This window comes from Platalea leucorodia (assembly GCF_965183815.1).
Source record: "Platalea leucorodia genome assembly, chromosome: Z".
Lineage (NCBI taxonomy): Eukaryota > Metazoa > Chordata > Aves > Pelecaniformes > Threskiornithidae > Platalea > Platalea leucorodia.
The window spans coordinates 11,448,994-11,466,683 of NC_138858.1; the positions used below are offsets into that span (position 1 = coordinate 11,448,994).

At 62.6% G+C, this 17,690-nt stretch overlaps 1 protein-coding gene across 2 annotated transcripts; it reads left to right on the forward strand.

Moving 5' to 3' along the window:
• The first annotated feature begins 510 nt into the window (after window positions 1-510).
• DNAJB5 (DnaJ heat shock protein family (Hsp40) member B5) lies at window positions 511-16,779 on the forward strand. Of its 2 annotated transcripts, none has more exons than XM_082336568.1 (4): window positions 511-548; window positions 7,609-7,853; window positions 9,931-10,529; window positions 14,814-16,779. In XM_082336568.1, exons 2-4 carry the CDS (start codon window positions 7,643-7,645, stop codon window positions 15,045-15,047), a joined length of 1,044 nt encoding a protein of 347 aa, XP_082192694.1. In that variant the 5' UTR covers window positions 511-548; window positions 7,609-7,642; the 3' UTR covers window positions 15,048-16,779. The 2 variants fall into 2 exon arrangements, with proteins under 2 accessions (XP_082192694.1, XP_082192693.1); XM_082336567.1 differs by lacking the exon at window positions 511-548 and adding an exon at window positions 4,442-4,515.
• Window positions 16,780-17,690: the final 911 nt, after the last annotated feature.

The following is a 17,690-nucleotide window of genomic DNA, read 5'->3' on the forward strand; positions in this document are numbered from 1 at the left end:
CGGTTGAAGATGTGCCCGCCCATGGCAGGGGGCTGGACCGGGCGAGCGGGGAGCCCCGCACGGCGAAGGCCCCGCGGCTCCCCCCCCCCCCCCCCGCCATTTTAAGCGCCCCTGCGGCGGGAGCGCCGGCCCCGCCATCTTGGGACGGCGCCCCCCCCTCGGGCACCCGCAGGGGGAGGCGGGGCGGGGCGCCACGCGCGGTGACGCCACCGCCTTCCAGAAGATTCCCCCCGGGATCCCGCCGCTAGAAAACCAGGGCCCGACCAATCGGAGCGCCCCGGGGGGGCGGTGCCGGCTTGAACTGGCCAATGGGAGGCGGCAGCGGGGAGGTGGGGCGAGGAGGGCGGGGCTCGCAGCCCAGCCGCCCGCCTGGCCCCGCCTCCTCCCGAGCGGGTCAGCCAATGAGCGGGGCGCTGCGCGGCGACGGACAGCCTGCCGGCCCAACGGGGCGGGGCGGGCGCGGGCGGGACTCCCCTGACGTGGCGGCCGGGGGGGGCGGGGGCGGGGGCGGCTCAGCGAGCGCGCGGCGCCCCGGGACAGCGCGAGCGGTGAGTGCCGGGGGCGGCGGCGGCCCTGCCCCACTGCGCTGCCCCACACCGCCGCCCCACAGACCCCACCGCGCCGGGGCCCGCCTCCCCGCGGGGACGGGGCCGCGGGCCCTCCGCCCCCTGCGGTGGCAGGGTGTCCCTGTGGGGCCGGGGGGTCCGGCCCCCTGCCCCGTGGGGTGACAGGGTGTTGCTGTGGGGTGACAAGGTATCGCTGTGGGGCTGGGGGGTCAGTCCCCCTGCCTTGTGGGGTGACAATGTGGGGCTGGGGGGTCAGTCCCCCTGCCCCGTGGGGTGACAAGGCATCGCTATGGGGCTAGGGGGTCAGTCCTCCTGGCCTGTGGGGTGACAAGGCATCGCTATGGGGCTGGGGGGTCAGTCCCCCTGGCCTGTGGGGTGACAAGGTATCGCTATGGGCCTGGGGGATCAGTCCCCCTGGCCTGTGGGGTGACAAGGTATCGCTATGGGGCTGGGGGGTCAGTCCCCCTGGCCTGTGGGGTGACAAGGTATCGCTATGGGGCTGGGGGGTCAGTCCCCCTGCCCCGTGGGGTGGCAATGTGGGGCTGGGGGGTCAGTCCCTCTGCCCCGTGGAGTGATAGGGCATCGTTATGGGCCTGGAGGGTCAGTCCTTCTGCCCCGTGGGGTGACAGGGTGTCACTATGGGGCTGGGGGGTCAGTCCCTCTGCCCCATGGGGTGACAGGGTGTCACTATGGGGCTGGGGGGTCAGTCCCTCTGCCCCATGGGGTGACAGGGTGGGGCTGGGGGGTCAGTCCCCCTGGCCTGTGGGGTCACAAGGCATCACTATGGGGCTGGGGGATCAGTCCTTCTACCCTGTAGGGTGACGGTATGGGGTTGGGGGAGTCAGTCCTCCTGCCTTGTGGGGTGACAATGTGGGGCTGGGGGAGCAGTCCCCCTGCCCTGTGGGGTGACAGAGTGTTGCTACGGGACTGGGGGGTCAGTCCCTCTGCCCTATGGGGTGACAGGGTGTTGCTGTGCGATGACAAAGTATCGCTATGGGGCTGGGGGGTCAGTCTCCCTGCCCTGTGGGGTGACAGTGTGGGGCCAGGGGGTCAGTCCCTCTGCCCCATGGGGTGACAGGGCATCACTGTGGGGCTGGGGGGGGTCGGCCCCTCTGCCCATGGGGTGACAGCGTGCCCCTGTGGGGCTGAGAAAGGAGGCTAGCCCCTCTGCACCCATGGGGTGACAGGCTGTCCCGATGGGGCGGGTTAAACCTCTGCCTTGTGAAGTGACGAACTGCCCTGTGGGGCCGGGGGGATCAGCCCTTTTGCCCCATGGGGTGACAGGGTTTTGCTGTGGGGCTGGGCAGGGGAGGTTAGCCTCTCTGCCCCTTTGTGGGTGGGGAAGGGTGGCCGGCCACTAGCCCCGTTGCCCCCATGGGGTGACAGGGCATCCCTATGGGGCTGTAGGGAGGGGAGGAAGGGGTTGGTGTCTCTGCCCCTGTGGGGTGACAGGGTTTCCTGGTGGGGCTGTGGGTCAGGGTTAGCTGCTCTGCCCTACCTGGTGGCAGGGCGTCCCCATGGGTCTGAAGGGGGTGGGAGGAAGCGGTTAATCCCCCTGCCCCGTAACAGTAACAGTGCATCCAAGTGGGGCTGGGAGGAAGGGGTTAAACCCCCCCCTCCATGGGGCTGTAGTACATCCCTGTGGGGCTGGAGAGCCTGGTGAGGTGAGGGTTAACCCCTCTCTCCCCTCCTGCTTGGAGGGAATAATGTGCCCTGTGGCCAGGCAGGGGTTAACCCCACACACACACATTGGGGGCACCAGTGTATCCCAGTGGGGCTGAACTGGGTGGTGAGGAAATGGGTAACACCTCCCCCCACCAGGTAACAGTAACAGGGTCAGAGGGGCCAGCAAGGAAGTGGTTAACCCCTGTCCCCAGTGGAGGTGACGGTGTCCCCCAGGAGAGTTGGGGGCGGGGAGGAAAGGGTTAACCCCCTTTCCCCCGTGGGGCAGACAGTGGGTCCCAGTGGGGCTTGGGGGGGGGCGAGGGTTCACCCCAGGCCGGGGCCAGCAGCCCAGTGGGGCCGCGCAATGGGGTGCAGGGTTGTGGGGGGTGAACCCCTGCCCATGCTCCTCACTGAGCCCCGAAATGGGGCACCAGGTGTGGGGGTACAGGGTGGGGGTGCTTAACCCCATCCCCACGCCAGTGTGGAGCTGGAAAGGGGGACCTACATGGGGAGACATTGCGGGGGCGGGGCTTGACCCTGTCCCCACACCAGTGTGAGCTCCCCAGTGGGGCTGGAAAGGGGGAATCCTATATGGGGAGACACTGGGAGGGGGCTTGACCCCGTCCCCACGCAGGACGCAGCACCTGATAGGGCTGGAAATGGGGGGGGACACACCCTATCTGTGGGGATGGTGAGTGGGGCTTGACCCCGTCCCCACGCAGGAGGCAGCGCCCCGTGGGCACGGAAATGTGGGACCCTCCGTGGGGAGAAGCGGAGGGGGTCTGGACCCGTCCCCACACAGGAGGGGCCGGTGTGGGGGGGCCGCGCTGGCAGCAGCAGCGCGGGGAGGGTTAACCCCGTCCCCACGCAGGTGCCGGCACCCCAGTGGGGCTGTCGGTGGGGAGGGGGAGGCGGGCGGTGCGTGTGGGGGCCCGGGGAGGGGATGATTCATTGCGGGTAGTCATGACATTGCTGCCTGGTTGCCTGCGGCTGCCAGCCGGCACTGGCACGGGTGGCTCTGCTTGCCCCGGCTTCGCCGAGATCCCCTCCGGTTCCCTGACCAAACCCGGGATACGCTGCCATGCCGGCCATCCTGCTCTTCTGGAGCCGCGCCGAGAGGTACGCACCCACCCCGGCACCGACGCCGGCTCAGCCGCCCTGGCGCTCGGTGCCCGGCGAGGCACCGGACCCCCGACCCCCGGGGACGCTGCGGGCTGTCACCTGCCCGGCGTTTGGCTGGCCGAGGGTGGGATGCAGGAGCCGCCCGGTGATGTCCCGATACGGCTGCCCGATTTTGGTGTGGGGTATCCGGAGAGGATGCTCTCCGTGGCCCGCGAGTGACGGTGACGGACGGGGGGGGGACGCGGCGGGATTGGATTTCCTTGGCGCGCGTGAAGGTGACTTCTCAGAAGTAGGTTTTGCGCCGCCGGGATCGGAGGAGGCACCGTCCCGGGAGCCCCCGTCGCTGGGTGGGAGCGCGGCCGTTGTCATTCCCCTTCTGCTGGGGGACCGGTGCCGGCGCCCGGCGAGGGGGATACGGGACCCCCGCGCATCCGAAGGGGAAAGCTGGGGAGGTGCAAATTGGTTAACGTGACTTTTTTTTTTGCACACCGCCGCCCTACTTTTCTCCCTCCCCGCTTCGCCTGGCGGGTGCAAAAGCCCTGGGCGTCAGCAGAGTCGTTTCTGGGGACGCCGGGGGGCTCCTGGCTGCGCTCCCCGCTCGGCGGCGGGGGCTGCGCGGGGGACGTGACGGGAACGGGGCGTCCGGGGCCTCGCGGCAGCAGGGAGGGAGGGTGCCGGAGCTGACAGCAGAAGTGTCTTAATCCGGCGGCTTAGCGAGAAAGCGTCAAGAAACCAATTCAAAGGAAAATTACGGCTCGGCAAGTGACTCCATCGAGGGTCCCCCCGCGCACGGCTGGGAAGCGCAGAAAGGACGGCAGCTCCCCGGCAGTGACGCCGGCTTGTCCGCCGCCAAAGCCCTTTCGGAGCCGTCCTGGGAGCGGAGGTCAGAGCCGAGCGTGGCCGCCGGGCTGGCGAGGAGCTGCCTTTTCGGTGCGCTGGAGGAGCCGGAGGGGGAGGCTTGCCACCGGAGCATCCCTTGGCGGCGGCAGCATCTCCGGCACCAGCCGGCACCTTTCTCTCCGCCGTCCCCCCGCCACCCTCCGGTGCCTCCCGGCCGGGCACACAGCACCTGCCGGCGCCTGCGGACAACCGCGATGTTTAAAATAAAACTAGAGCCTTTAAAAATGACGGCTTGGACTCTGAATGTGTTCGTAAAGTTTCGGTAAGTGGGTTTCCACCTCTTGACCTCGCGTCCTCGTTAAACCATCGGTGCCCGTCCCCGGCGTCCCGCGGTGACCTTGCGCCTCGAGATGGGAAAACCAAAAAAACCTCCCTGGTGCCGCCGCCGGGGTGGGTTTGTTCCCTTAGATGACTGCCGAGCGGAGGGATTATGTCAAACGATCGCTATTCAGCTGGCGCGCTCATCCAGCAGTGGCACGGGCTGATGTCATGTGTGGGGCCGGAACAAAGATTTAATTTTTTATTTAAATTTTTTTTTTTTTTCCTCTGGTGCGGTTGCAAGAGGAGGATGGAGGCTGGGCTGGCTCGGCGGGGCCAGGGGATGCTTGTGGTTTTCTCCGCGGCCGAGTGGCCGTGGCTTAGTCCAAAAGGTGTCCGGGTTGGGAGGGCGATGCAGGGATGGCTTTGCCTGCCTGAAACCCACCCTGCGGCGTCTTCCCCCGTTCCCGAGGGGGTTAAATGGGAAGGCAGGAGAGGATGACTGAGCAGAAGGGGGAGAGGAGCAGCGGCAAGGCGCAGCTGATCCCCGGGAGGTGGGAGGGAGGGAGGGAGAGAGGGAGGCTTTGCGGGGACAGAGTCGTGTTTTACCATCATCGCGCATGTGAGCGTCGCCTCCGGAGCGTGCCTTAACCCACCGGGTCACCCGCCGGCGGCTGGTCCTCACCGGCACGGTAAACCGCGGCGCGGGGACGCGTTTCGGTAGAGAAATTGCCCCCTCCCTGAGCCCAAAGGGGTCTCTGGCCGGGAGAGTGTCCCTGGTGGGCATCCCCACCCCGGGCAAAGACCCCTTGGCGGTCAAGACGGGAGATTTGCGGGGGGTGACAGCGTTTTGCCGGGGCGGGGTGTATTTTCATGGGGAGCGCCGTGGGGGTTTCGGACGGGTGAGGGGGTCCCGGTGGTGCCATCAGGTTGGGCTGCGCAGTGTCGGAGCCGGGCACGGTGGTCGCCGCGGGGGGACAGCTGAAGCTTTGCCACCTCCACGTCTCTCGAGCCGGGGTGCGATGGGGTTGTGTTCGGCGATGCCCGGCTTGCTCAGGAGGGCTGGCATCACAAGGCAGGGGCCAAATCCTGATCCAGCTCCTGGTGCTGGTCGTGGGGAGCCCCTGCCCCGCTGCGGAGGCTGCCATGGGGAAGGGAGGCGTTGGGGTGACCTTTGTCAGGGTGGATTGGCAGGTTACCTCTCACCCCCCCCCGTCACTGGCTGGGGGTCTCCTGCAGCCCCCCCAGCCCCACAGGGAGGGCAGATGGGGAGGCGGAGGTGGGCAGGGGACAGAGCATCCCCCAGCGCCTGCGTGGGCTGGGTGCCGGCGGCAGCTCTGAGCGCAGGAGCTGGTACGGAAACGTGCTGGCATCCAGGAGCTGCCGCGGGAGACGCTGTCGGATGCTCTTTACGCCCCCAGGGACCTTCTCCCACCTCTTCTGTGCCCCCTCCCCGGGCCGCCTCGCCTGTCCGTGGGTGCCCCCATCTTCCCTCGCTGCATCCTTCAGAGATGCCTTGGGTGCCTTAGCCCCCCTCCCCACCTACGCCGAAGGACCTGCTCCGTGGCTGGGGCAAAAAAGTGCAGAAGTCGGTGGTTTGAATCAAGGTGGCCGATTTCCCAGCCTCCGCAGCAGCTGCCCGGCTGCAGCGGGGTTGTTGCCTGAGGCGTGACCCAAGGCAAGCCTTGGATGCCGACACTGTGGATGGGCACCCCAGGGGTGTCCACCCACCCTCATGTGGGCTGCTGTGGTTGGGGGGGGTCCCTCCGTGACCTCCACCGGGAGCTTATGGGTAGAGCTTATGGGAACACCTGGTAACTTGTGTGGTGGTGAAGGGAAGGGCCGAGGCTCGCGCCCCGTGCAGAAATCCATCTGCCGGCGGGGTGCAATGGGCTGGGGCTGCCCAGCGCCGTTTGGAGCAAGGATGGGGTGAAACCTGGACCGTGGCAGGGAGCAGGAGGGTTTGATGGAGAGCAGAGGGTCTGCTGGGGCAACACCCGGAGGAGAGCAGGGCCTGGAGGAGCGCCGAGCTGCGCTGTGCGAGGCAGCGGGGGCCAGGCCGGCCCCGGGGACGTGGGAGTTCGCTGTCGGATAACCGAAGGCTGAGGAGCGGTGGGAAGCATCCTTGGAGGAGCATGGGGCTTGCTCAGCCTCTGCCCGCAGGAGCTGCCCTCCCGGCTGCTCCGGCTGCTCCCTGGGTCTCCGCCACTCCAGCGGCGTGGCTGGGGGATGAATTAATCGCCCGCCCTTTTCCTCCCGTTACGGCCACCAGGTTTTCCATGCCTTAGTATAGGCATGGCCCTGGCCTCAGCCCCTGCGCGATGCAGGGAGTGAGCCCTGGGTTTCTGGCTTACTGCAAAATGTAGCTAAAGGTTCTTGGGGAGTGCAAGTCAGGCTAGAAAGTGATTTTTTTTTTTTTTTTTTTAAACAAAAAAATAAAAACGCCCTCCCACCATCACAAGATGTTTCTGTCTAACGGCTTCGTTCTCTCTTCGCTAAATACAAATTACGTCTCTGACACGCCGGAGGCGCTTATCTCCAGCTGAATGCCAATTGCTTTCAGGAACAAAATGTTTGAAGTTCCTTTAAGGTGAAGGCGGCAGCACGGCCCCTGCTGCCGCTTTCAGCCTCCAAAAACCTGCTGCCATCGCCTCGACTCCCGTCCCAGGTCCCTGGCTGGGAGAGAGCTGGCGGGGGGACGGGCACGGGCTGACGGCTGCATTTAGACACGGCTCAGCCCTCCTGGCTCGGCGGGGGGGGAACGGGACGGGGACGTGGCCCTGGCCTGACGTTAGCGGTGGCGTGGCCCTTATAATAACGCCGTGCCCCGGCTCGGGCCCTCCCTCTCCCCGTCAGCCTCAGAGATGAGTCTCCCCATCCCCGCCGTGGGGTTTGGGAGGGTAAAACCGGAGCCGGGGCTCGTCCTGGCACCGGGGCTCTGACCTCCGGTGGGAAGCGTGGACTTGAGCCGGCTCTGGTGCTGCTGGCCGGTGGGACGCGGGGAGCATCGGCTCCGTGATAAGTGCGTGCCGCGGTCGCGTCCCCGGCTGCCCCGGTGCGATACTCCCCTTACGGAGAGCTGTCTTTCTGCTTTCAGGAATAAGTACTCGGCTCCCGGCAGCGTCGCCGTCATGGGGAAGGACTATTACAAGATTTTGGGCATCCAGTCTGGCGCCAACGAGGATGAAATCAAGAAAGCCTATCGGAAAATGGCCCTGAAGTATCACCCTGATAAGAATAAAGACCCCAATGCCGAGGAGAAGTTCAAGGAGATTGCGGAGGCTTACGACGTGCTGAGCGACCCCAAGAAACGAGCCGTGTACGACCAGTACGGGGAGGAAGGTAAGGGGATGAGTGCTGCACGCTCGGAGGCAGGGGTGCTGGGTCCAAATAGGTTTTTATAGGCGAGGGAGCGTTTTTCGCACAGAGTTGCCCCTGTGGTTCGTGCCTGCCCCCAAAAACGGGCTCTTAGCTGCGGACCTGGGGAGGGCGAAGGCTCCACAGGTGCCAGAAATGGCCCCTCACCCCGCTTCTCCCCAGGCTGCTCTGCTTTTCCAACCCGCCACCCTCCTTCCCGGGATGGCCAGGCTCTCCCTGCCCTCCGCCCCAAAATCCCGGCAGCCGGCTGAGGCGATGGGAGTGGAAGGAGCTCACCTCCTGGGTCCTACCTGGGGTAATTCGTTAGCAACTCTTTAATTGACCTAAATATCCCAGCGGAGGAGTATTGCTTTTGCCCGCATTCCCCCGCGCATTTGGGCACTGGTCCCGCTGTCCTCCCTGGTACAGGCTGACCTACAGGATTCAAAGCTTTTCCCAATTTAAGTAATAGGTCCTTGTTTTGAAACCAAGCGGTTGCTGTTGTCTGGTGGTTGGCACGGAGGAGGAGGAGGAGAGCCACTCCACCGCAGGCGGCCTTATTAGTCGAAGATGGAAGAGCGCAACCCCATTCGAGGAGAGCGTCGAATAGCATCTGCATTAATCAGCCCAGGGCTTGGGTGCTTAAAAGAGCAGGAGGTCTGGCAGGAGCAGGCTGCTGGGTGGAAGAGACAGCCCCTCTCGCGGGGCCAGCGGGCAGGTGCCTCCCCTAACGAGCCACCGGCAGAACTAGCCGGTGGTGCGTTAACTCTCGACCCGTTAGTTATGTCAGGGCTGTCATGGACCCACCGAGGCAGGGTGATTTGCTGTGGTGTAAAATGAGAAGAGGCTGCCTCAAGTGGGAAACCAGCCTTTTCCCCGGAGGCGCTCGAAATCGGACCCGGCTCGGGCTGGCGTCACGGAATTAAAGGTGAAACCTGCTGGCTGTGCAGGCTGTTAGGGACAGGGGCTCGCCGGGCATTTGGCGAAACCACCCCCTCATCGCAGCGGGACGGGGAGTCCTGGCAAAGCCAAACTCCATCGGATCAGTCGTGGTCCGTGGTCCCCACACCTTTCGTTTCCCATCAGATGCGTTTTTTTGAGTGACGTGTCCTGGGGATCGACATTTCAAGGGGCTTCTGGGTCCCCCACGCTGGGGTGAGCGAGGTGAAGCGAAAGCCGCCCCACCCACACTGAGTATTAACTTCATTGATTCATTAAAGACCCCCAGACTTGCCTGCTCGGTGCTTCTTCCCCTCCTGTCTCCTGCAGCAGGTCAGAAATAGCCCTTCACTGTCACCGGTGTGCCCTGAAAATAGTCCTTGAGCTAGGCTTGGCTTAACCCTTCCTGGCCCCTCCTGGTCAAAAATAGCCTTGCAGAGCGTGTGTGACCGCTTTGGGGGGCCACTTGTCCTGTGCCTTGGCTGCTTGGGACTTTGGGGGGGTCGCAGTGACCTACGGCTCGGCCTGGGAGCTGGCAGGGGAGTTTCCCATGGCAATGGTTGCCAAAAGATGCAAACCTTGAGCTTACCTGGCATTTTGTACAGCGTGTATACAGGGAGCTGTATACAGTGTGTACCCAGAGACCTCCACCCGCTCTGTCACCCAGGGTCACAGTCGCTCGCTGAGCTCGAAGCTGTTCTCACCTTCTGGGTGCGATGCTCCTGGACCATGGCTGTCGGTGCAGCCCAAGAGACGGGGCTGTTTGGGCAGAAGGGAGCCTGCCCATGGGGAAACAGGAGATGTTTTAAACGAAAAGGCCTTGAACTGGGCAGAGAGAACCAAAGGAGCACTTCAGTAGGGGTAGCGGGGACAAAACCTGAAGAGCTTTTGAGATGGAGCTTGCTGGGTGTAGGGGCAGGACTGTGTGTCATGGGTTGAGGTGGTGCCTTCCTGCTCCGTGCTCTCCGCAGGTGGCTGGGCTGGAGGGGGTGACCTGCACCCCCGGGGGATGCTGGAAGGGCTGCCTGGAGCCAGCAGAGACCACGCTCCCGCCTGGAAATGTCCCAGCACGGCGTCCAGCGGCGGGCAGCGTTCATGTCTCGTCTTCCCCCTTCTCTTCCAGGTCTCAAAACTGGAGGTGGCTCTTCAGGTGGCTCAGGGAACACTTTCCACTACACCTTCCACGGAGACCCCCATGCCACCTTCGCATCCTTCTTTGGAGGCTCCAACCCTTTCGACATCTTCTTCGCTAGCAGCCGCTCGCGGATGTTCAATGGCTTTGACCAGGAAGACATGGATTTTGATGACGATGACGACCCTTTCAGTGCCTTCGGCCGGTTTGGCTTCAACGGCATTAACGGGGTTCACCGGCGGCACCAAGAGTCCCTGCACACGCGGAGAAAGGTCCAAGACCCACCTGTCATCCATGAGCTCAAGGTGTCCTTGGAAGAGATCTACCACGGCTCCACCAAGAGGATGAAGATCACCCGCAGAAGGCTCAACGCTGATGGCCGGACCATGCGGACTGAGGACAAGATCCTAAACATTGTCATCAAACGGGGTTGGAAGGAGGGAACCAAAATCACATTCCCCAAAGAAGGGGATGCCACCCCAGACAACATCCCTGCCGACATCGTCTTCATCCTCAAGGACAAGCCTCACTCTCACTTCAAGAGGGACGGGACGAACGTGGTCTACACGGCAAACATCAGTCTTAAAGAGGTGGGTATGGGTGGGAAATCCCACGGGGTGGGAGGTGGCACTGGGTCGTGGCATGCGGGGCCAAGACGGGAGTCAGTCCCTGTCCTGTGGCGATGAGGAAGGACCAGGTAGGTCGCGAGAGACACAAGCAAAGACCTCTGCAGAGAGGAGCACAGAGGCCAACTCATGCTTGGTTTCAGAGAGGCTCAACCTCCGTGCCAGGCGTAGGACATGGGTGCTGCGGTCCCTGCTGAACACGCCTTGCTTCTTGAGCCAATACAGGTGGTATTTACCCGTTTTCTCCCTTCCCCATATGTCTTGTCCTTCTATTTTAGCGTAGGGTATTCACATGTGGAAGAGAGCCCAGATCCTCTGTAGGAAAAGGGAAAACCCCGGTTTGCTGGCATGAGCCTGGTCCCTGCTTGTTCTCGTAGCCGAGCCTGCTGTGACTTAGTCACTGTCCAGGATAGCGCCGGGTGCCTCTCCCCAGGGGCAGAGAGCGGGGTCATGCGGAGAAAGGTGGTACCTCGCCCTCTCTGAGCAGTGCTTTAGCTGCTTTCCTTGGTTCTGGCTTTCCTAGATAAAGAACCAAATAAACAAAATATTCAGGCAGTGAGCAAAACCCAACACGTCCAGGCTGCCAGTCCTGGAGGTCACGGCGGGGCTGGATGCATCAGAGCCAGCAAGCTGCACGAAGGTGGGAGAGGAAGGAGAGATTACCCCAGTACAAGATGTGCTGTTTGCCGCTGCTGCTGTATAACTACCTTTTAATAAATCCCAGCTGGCAGCTGCATTTAACATTGACATTTTTGGCAGCTACCATTTGCTGTTCCTTTCAGACTGTAGACGCTGTCTGTCTTCTTAATGAGCTGATTTTTTTTTTCCCCCCTGAAGACAGATTTATGTTCTCAAATGCATTTAATAGAAATAAGCTCAATGAGCCAGACCTGAGGTAGGAAAACGTGAGCTTGTCGGTGTGCCAGCGAGTCGGGAGAGCTTTGGGATGGCTCCGCGTCCCAGCTGGGGCTGTGACCGGCTGCACTGGGGGCAAGGAGCAGCCGCATGTGTCAGGCAAAGCCGGGTGCTCCCGGAGCAAACTCAGCTCAAGTTAACCTGCAGACTCAGGAGTTGAATTTCCTTCGCAGTGCGAAGCGAAGAGGTTTATTCCTGTGGTGGCTGGCTCCCCTGCCTGCTCCAGAAATACTGAGGAGAGGCTGCCTTATTTATGGAGCCATGCGTGCCATATCTCAGATGTTTCCTTCTGTGCGTTCCCCTATCTGTAAAATTAACCCCAAGCTGGCTGTGCTGATGTCCAGACCACATCGGCCCGAGTTCACATGCTGCTCAGGCTGGAGGGACTCTGGAGTTGCCCTCTGAGCAGCAAGCGGAGGGACCTGCTCCGGCCCCACGTGCTATTGCACCAGAAGTGCTGGTGCTGGGTGCCTGTGGTCTCTGTGAGCAAGGCGTGCCTGCTGGCGTTTGGTTTGCACGATGTGGTCACAAAGTGGAAAATTGCTGGTTTGGGCAAATTCATCTCTTTGAGATGGAATTTCTGGTCTCTGTCCTCCCCCACCACAAACCCAAGGTGCTGGGCATCCTCAGGGAGCTGGCGGCCTGGCTGCCATCCCCAGCCCGCTGCTTGCCAGGGCAGGGTGATACTTATGAGAAGAAGTACCTTAAGTGCTTTGGAGCACGAGCAGATGCTGGGAGCTCCCTGACTCCATATGCCACCGCCTCGGTAAGTGACGGAGCACAACCTCTTCATCACCTGAGCCTACAGCAGTAGCCGTGGGCGCTCTCCTTGCACCCTTCCTCCTTGCGAGGCTGTCTTTTTTAGCCTGAGCTTTAGTCTTTTCCACTGCCACGAGAGCAGCACAGCACGGTGCCAGCAGGCAGAGTTGGCAGGCGGTGGGTGCCGTGCCGGAGACCCCTGGCCCGCACCCTGCTGCCACGGGGCGCAAGGCACCGGGTGCTTGGGGCACTCAGGAGAGCATCCTCCTCCTCCTCCTCCTTCTCGTCCTCCATCCCACAGACCCCTCTGCAGCGCAACCCGGGGAGGCAATGCCCTCCCAGCCCTTGCGTCCCGGCCCCACTGGGTGCCACGTCCCCCCGGCCGGCGCGGAGCGGGATGTTTGCCACCCGGCTGCTGCAGAAGCCGGAGGTGTATGAGGGCTTCCCCAGGGACTCGTGGGCTGCGGGGAAGTGTCCCTTCCTAAAATTACAGGCGCGTGTCGCAGTGGGAGGCCGAGGGAGGGAGGAGTGACACTGCTCCGCCATCAGCTGCCTCTCTTGGGAGGCAAATCGGGCTCGCGCCCGCCCGGCCGCCTGCCTAACACCTGCCCTCGGCAGCCGCCCACTTTGCATCCTTTACCTGGTGTCACCTTCCTCGAAGCATCCCCGCCTCAACGCCCGGCTGAGACGCGACCGGTGGCGACATCCGCCCCTGCGGCTTCGCTGTGAGCGGCAGAGGACCCAGCGCTGACCTGAGTAAAGCTCTGCTCGCACAGCACAGCGCTCGGCTACCAAACACAGGATGATTTCATCCCTAGGGATAAACCGAGCCTCTTTCTAGGATGCAGGGCAGCTCCCGCGGTTCCTGGTGTTACTTCAGCAACCGTTTTCCCAAATGCCAGTGAAGTTGAGCAAGAATGAAAAACAGGGACATACGGTGGAGGAGTGATGGCCTCGGATTCTTGCATCTTGGCTCTGGGAAGGAAACATTAAGATCCCGTCTGTCTTCTCTGTAACCACCCGCTCCTGCTCGCATCCTTCTGCTTGCCCCATCCATGTGCTCCCATAGGGAGTTCCCGTTCTCCTTCCCATTTTGTGGCTGGAGATGTCCTCTCCCTGGCAGATGTGGACCGGTGCATGACGGTGGGCACCAGCGAGCAGGAGGGCTCCGGCAGCCTTCAATGAGCCCAGGGCAGAAATGCATTGATGGGGGGAGATCGTCCTTTGCATCCCCCCAGCCTGCTGGAGATCCAGCCAAGCACCTGCTGCTTGCACAGAGCTGGCGATGGGCATCCTCCTGCAGCCAGGAAAGCTCATCCCAGGTGGAGACCCCGTGCACAGGAGCTGTGCAAGGAGGCGGCCCCAGCTCTCCTCTCTTCGCCAGAGCCCCCCAGCCAGCTCTGGCACGGGTCTCTGCAGTCACCCTGGTGCAAAGCCCTGGCTCAGCCGCAGAAGCCGCAGCCACCGGCCCTGAGCCAGTGGCCAGCACGGGAAGAAAGGTTTCTTCTGGTGCCTGTTGCTGCTCTGCCACTGGAGGCTTTCCCTGGGGAGGGGGATGCAGAACATCCCCCCATCGACCCCAGAAACAGCAAATCGCATCTTCCTCCCCTCCCTTTGCAGGGTGTTTTGGAAGGGCTGGGACCCCCAGGACCCAGCTCGGAGGGGCAAACCTGTGCCAGCCCCCCGCCTGGAAGCTCGAGGCCGTACCCCCAGCAAACCCCCCCACACCCCATTCCAGAAGCATCGCTCCGCAGTCCTCTCCCTCAGCCCTTGCCGAAAGCCTGGAGACGATCCTGCCCACGTGTACGCCAGAGCTGTCTGAGTTATTTAAGGACACAAGGATTTTCTTGCTGCATTCCCGCATCACGTGGCTCGCTAATGCAGGCCGGCTTGCGGCTGCCGCGGCACCCACCGCCCCGGCTGCTGCCGGCTGCTGCCGAGGGCTGGGGTGCAACAGGGTGGCACCCACCAAACCGGCTCTTGGCTTTGCAACGGGGACTGGCAACAGGGACCAGCCCCTCTGGGACCCCGGCTTCTAGGAAATCTCAGTGCTGTGCCGCGGCCGCACGGCCGTCCCACGCCGGCGTAACCTTTTTGGGGAGGGACGGGACGCGGGCTGTGCTATAGATAACCCCCAGCACCGGGCGGAGCGGCCGGGCTCCCGAGTGTGACAGCTGATGAACCGCAGCAGCATCCGATGACCTCAGCTGGATTTTTGGCTGACCGAGGCTGGGCGGCGAGGCCGGGAAGGGGCTAAATTTAGCCTGTCCTGTTGCTGCGAGCGGCCGGGCGTGGGGTGGTGGTGCCTCCTGGGGAGCCCGGGAGGTGGGGAGGGGGGGTCCTTCCCCCCATGAGGCTGGGGCACCCCTCTCCTGCAGCGCAGTTCGTGGTGGTTAGACTGGGCTGGCACCAGCAGAGACCCGGGCTTGCGCTGGTGAGCACCAACCGATGTTCTTGGGCATCGTGCGAGCGGAGCGGGGCAGTTTAACCCGGGGAGCAGGCGGTGGGGGAGCGGGGTGCAGCCATCGGGGTGCTTTGGGTTGTCTGACAGCCTGTCCCCTCTTCTCCCCCCAGGCCTTGTGCGGCTGCACCGTGAACATTCCCACCATCGACGGGCGGGTGATCCCGCTGCCCTGCAACGACATCATCAAGCCGGGGACAGTGAAGAGACTGCGCGGGGAGGGGCTGCCCTTCCCCAAGGCCCCCAGCCAGCGAGGAGACTTGATCGTGGAATTCAAAATCCGCTTCCCGGACAGAATAGCTCCCCAGACGAGACAGATCCTCAAGCAGCACCTCCCGTGCTCCTAGAGCCCAGGGACTCTCCTCCAAGCAGCAATACTCCAAACGCACGTGCCGCAGCACTCGGCCCGCACGGAGCAGAGGTGCCGCAGCACTTTCAAATGCAAAAAAAACACCCCTTCACACCACTTTCCTTCCCCAAAAATCCCACCCAGCTACCCCCCGTCCATCCCTCTCCCCATCCATCCCTCTTGGCCCATTTTCTACTCCGGCAGCGGGGAGGCTCCTGCCCATCACGGCTCTCCCGGCTGCCAAACTTTTTATTTTTTCCCCCGAGGTCCAGCTTTTCTGCCTCGCACAAGCGAGCGGCGTGGGCCCTTTGCCTGGGGAGGTGCATCACGTTGTGGGTTTTTTTATGTCACCTGCTTTTCAGGCCACTTTTCCCGCAAGAGGCTGGACTTGTTGGGGTCCGGCGCAGTGTAAATAGGACTCCGCAGGATCTGGCGTCCCTGCTGTTAGTTTTACTCTTTCCCTCTTTGATACTTGCTGCTGTTCGGGGTCCCGGCTGCACCGCGGTGCCGATCGCTCCCGCCCGCGGTGGCCCCCCCACCGTAGCCAGACTGTTTCTCACCTGGGACCGCGGTCCTGACTCCGACCGCGGTCCGCTCTCCTGTGCCAAGCCTACAACCGAGCCTCGGCTGTGCCAAACAACGGAGCGTGTGGGGATGGTCCTGTCCAGCCTCCTGCCCTTGCCCGGGCCGTCCCCGGTGCCCCTGGGCAGCGCAGGGTGGAGCTTTCTTGTTCAGATGTGTTGAGTTTGCGTTGCTGCTTTCTTTTTTTTTTTTTTTTAAAAATACATATATATAGAGCTCGTTAGAAAAATTCCGTAAGGGTTTTTTCTCTGCCCGTTTTGGGGTTCCTGGCGTGGTGCACCCTGACTTTTTGTTTTTTGGGGGGAGGGTGTTTCAGCCACACGAACATCAAGCCCATCACGGCAGGGGGGTGTGTGTAGCACAAGTCTGGGTGCAAAAGCAGAGCCAAGCGTGAGCAGAGCTGTGGGTTTCACTGGCGTTTGAGTTCAACCTTAGGGGATTTAATAAGAGGAAGGCGCGTGTATATATTTTTCTACAGGGACGATTCATTCAGGAAGTATTTCTGGGCATCGGGGTGGAGCAGGGAGGCGCATGAGGCAGTCTGCTTGGTGGCTTTGTTTTCAAATGCTGTATTTTTTTAAAACCTTTGGATTTCCATCAGGAGAATTTTTATATTTCTTACCTTTCTCGGCCCACTCTGCCTCGTGCCAGGTTTTGGTTCCACCCCCCCCCAGAAGGGGCTCTTACGGAGCGGGAGGCGCGTTCGACCTGGCTTTGTACGGCTCCTCTGCCACCGCGGCACTGCAGAGAAAACCCCTGCCAAAATATTCAACCCCCCCACCCCAGGAATCCTTTTTTTTGTAAAGAGAAATCACTGACTTGAAACAGGGGTCGTCTTTCGGGGCGGGGGGCGAGCGCAGGGCGTCCGTCGGGGCTGGGTGTACAGCTGTACAGTCTGTCCTGCGGGGCGAGGAGAGCCGTTAGCCGCTGCTTAATTAATCGCCCGGTTTGGCCAGCGAGGGGACGCCGCCGGTTCCCTCCGCTGGTCCCTGTGGAGTTCGGTGTAGAGAAACCCGATGGACACCGCGAGCGAGAAGACAGGCCAGCGCGCGGATGCAAGCTGCTTTGTTTTTCTCGGTTTCAATGAGACCTGAATGTTTTATAGTGGTTTTTTTTGTAATTTTTTTTTTTTTTTGTAATGTCAGTATTGAGAGACAAAAAGAAATAAAGTAAAGTATTTTAAAAAAAAAAAAAAAATAAAATGTAGTTCCTCGGGGCGCGTTGTGGTGTGGACTGTGCTCACGCGGGGATGGGGCTCTGTGCCGGGGCCGTCCCCACCGCCGGGCTGGCCGGCTGCCTGGGACCCCCAGGGCCGGTGAGGAAGGGGTAACCGGCCCGGCACCTGGGAGCCTTGCGGCCGGCAGGGAGGGGAAGAAGAAATCTGTTTGGTTTGTCTGCTTGGTGCCCAGGACCTTCAGGGCCTGAGAGCGAGGGGAAGGGAACGAATACGTGACCCGCTCGGTCACAGAGAATGGACGCTGCCCTCATAACGTGGCGCTCGTTGTGCTGACCACGCTGCCGGGGTGGGGAGCGGGGAACCGTCCGGGGCTCTGTGCCGGGGCTGCCAGGACAGCGGGCGCGGGGCTGGCCGAGGAGGGGATGGGATGGCGAAAGGGGCTCCTTGCTGGCTGCCCGGGGGGCTGGCAGGACGCCGGTGCCCGGCTCTTCCCGGAGGGGCCCTGGGCAGGGCGAGAGGCACCGCACACCCTGCACCCGGGGAAAGTCCTGCCGATACCCGGGAAGTTTGCCTGAACGCTGTCAGCAGGAGCAGCGAAGGCAGGCGATGGGAGCAAACCCTGTGGTCATTGATCCTCGGGAGGGGACTGGGCAGAGGCTTCCAAACCCCAAATGGGGGCCGTGGCTCACTGCCCCCTCCCAGGGGAGAGCCGGAGGCCATGAAATCACCCCGCAACAAGCTAGCCCTGAAGCCCACGCAGCAGACAGGGCTGGGAGCAGCTCATGGGCTGGGCAGAGTGGGGAGGGAAGAGCCAGCGCAGCCCCCCAGCCTTGGGGGCTGCAATGGTGCCGGGGATGCCGTTGGAGCAGGAACAGCCATGGG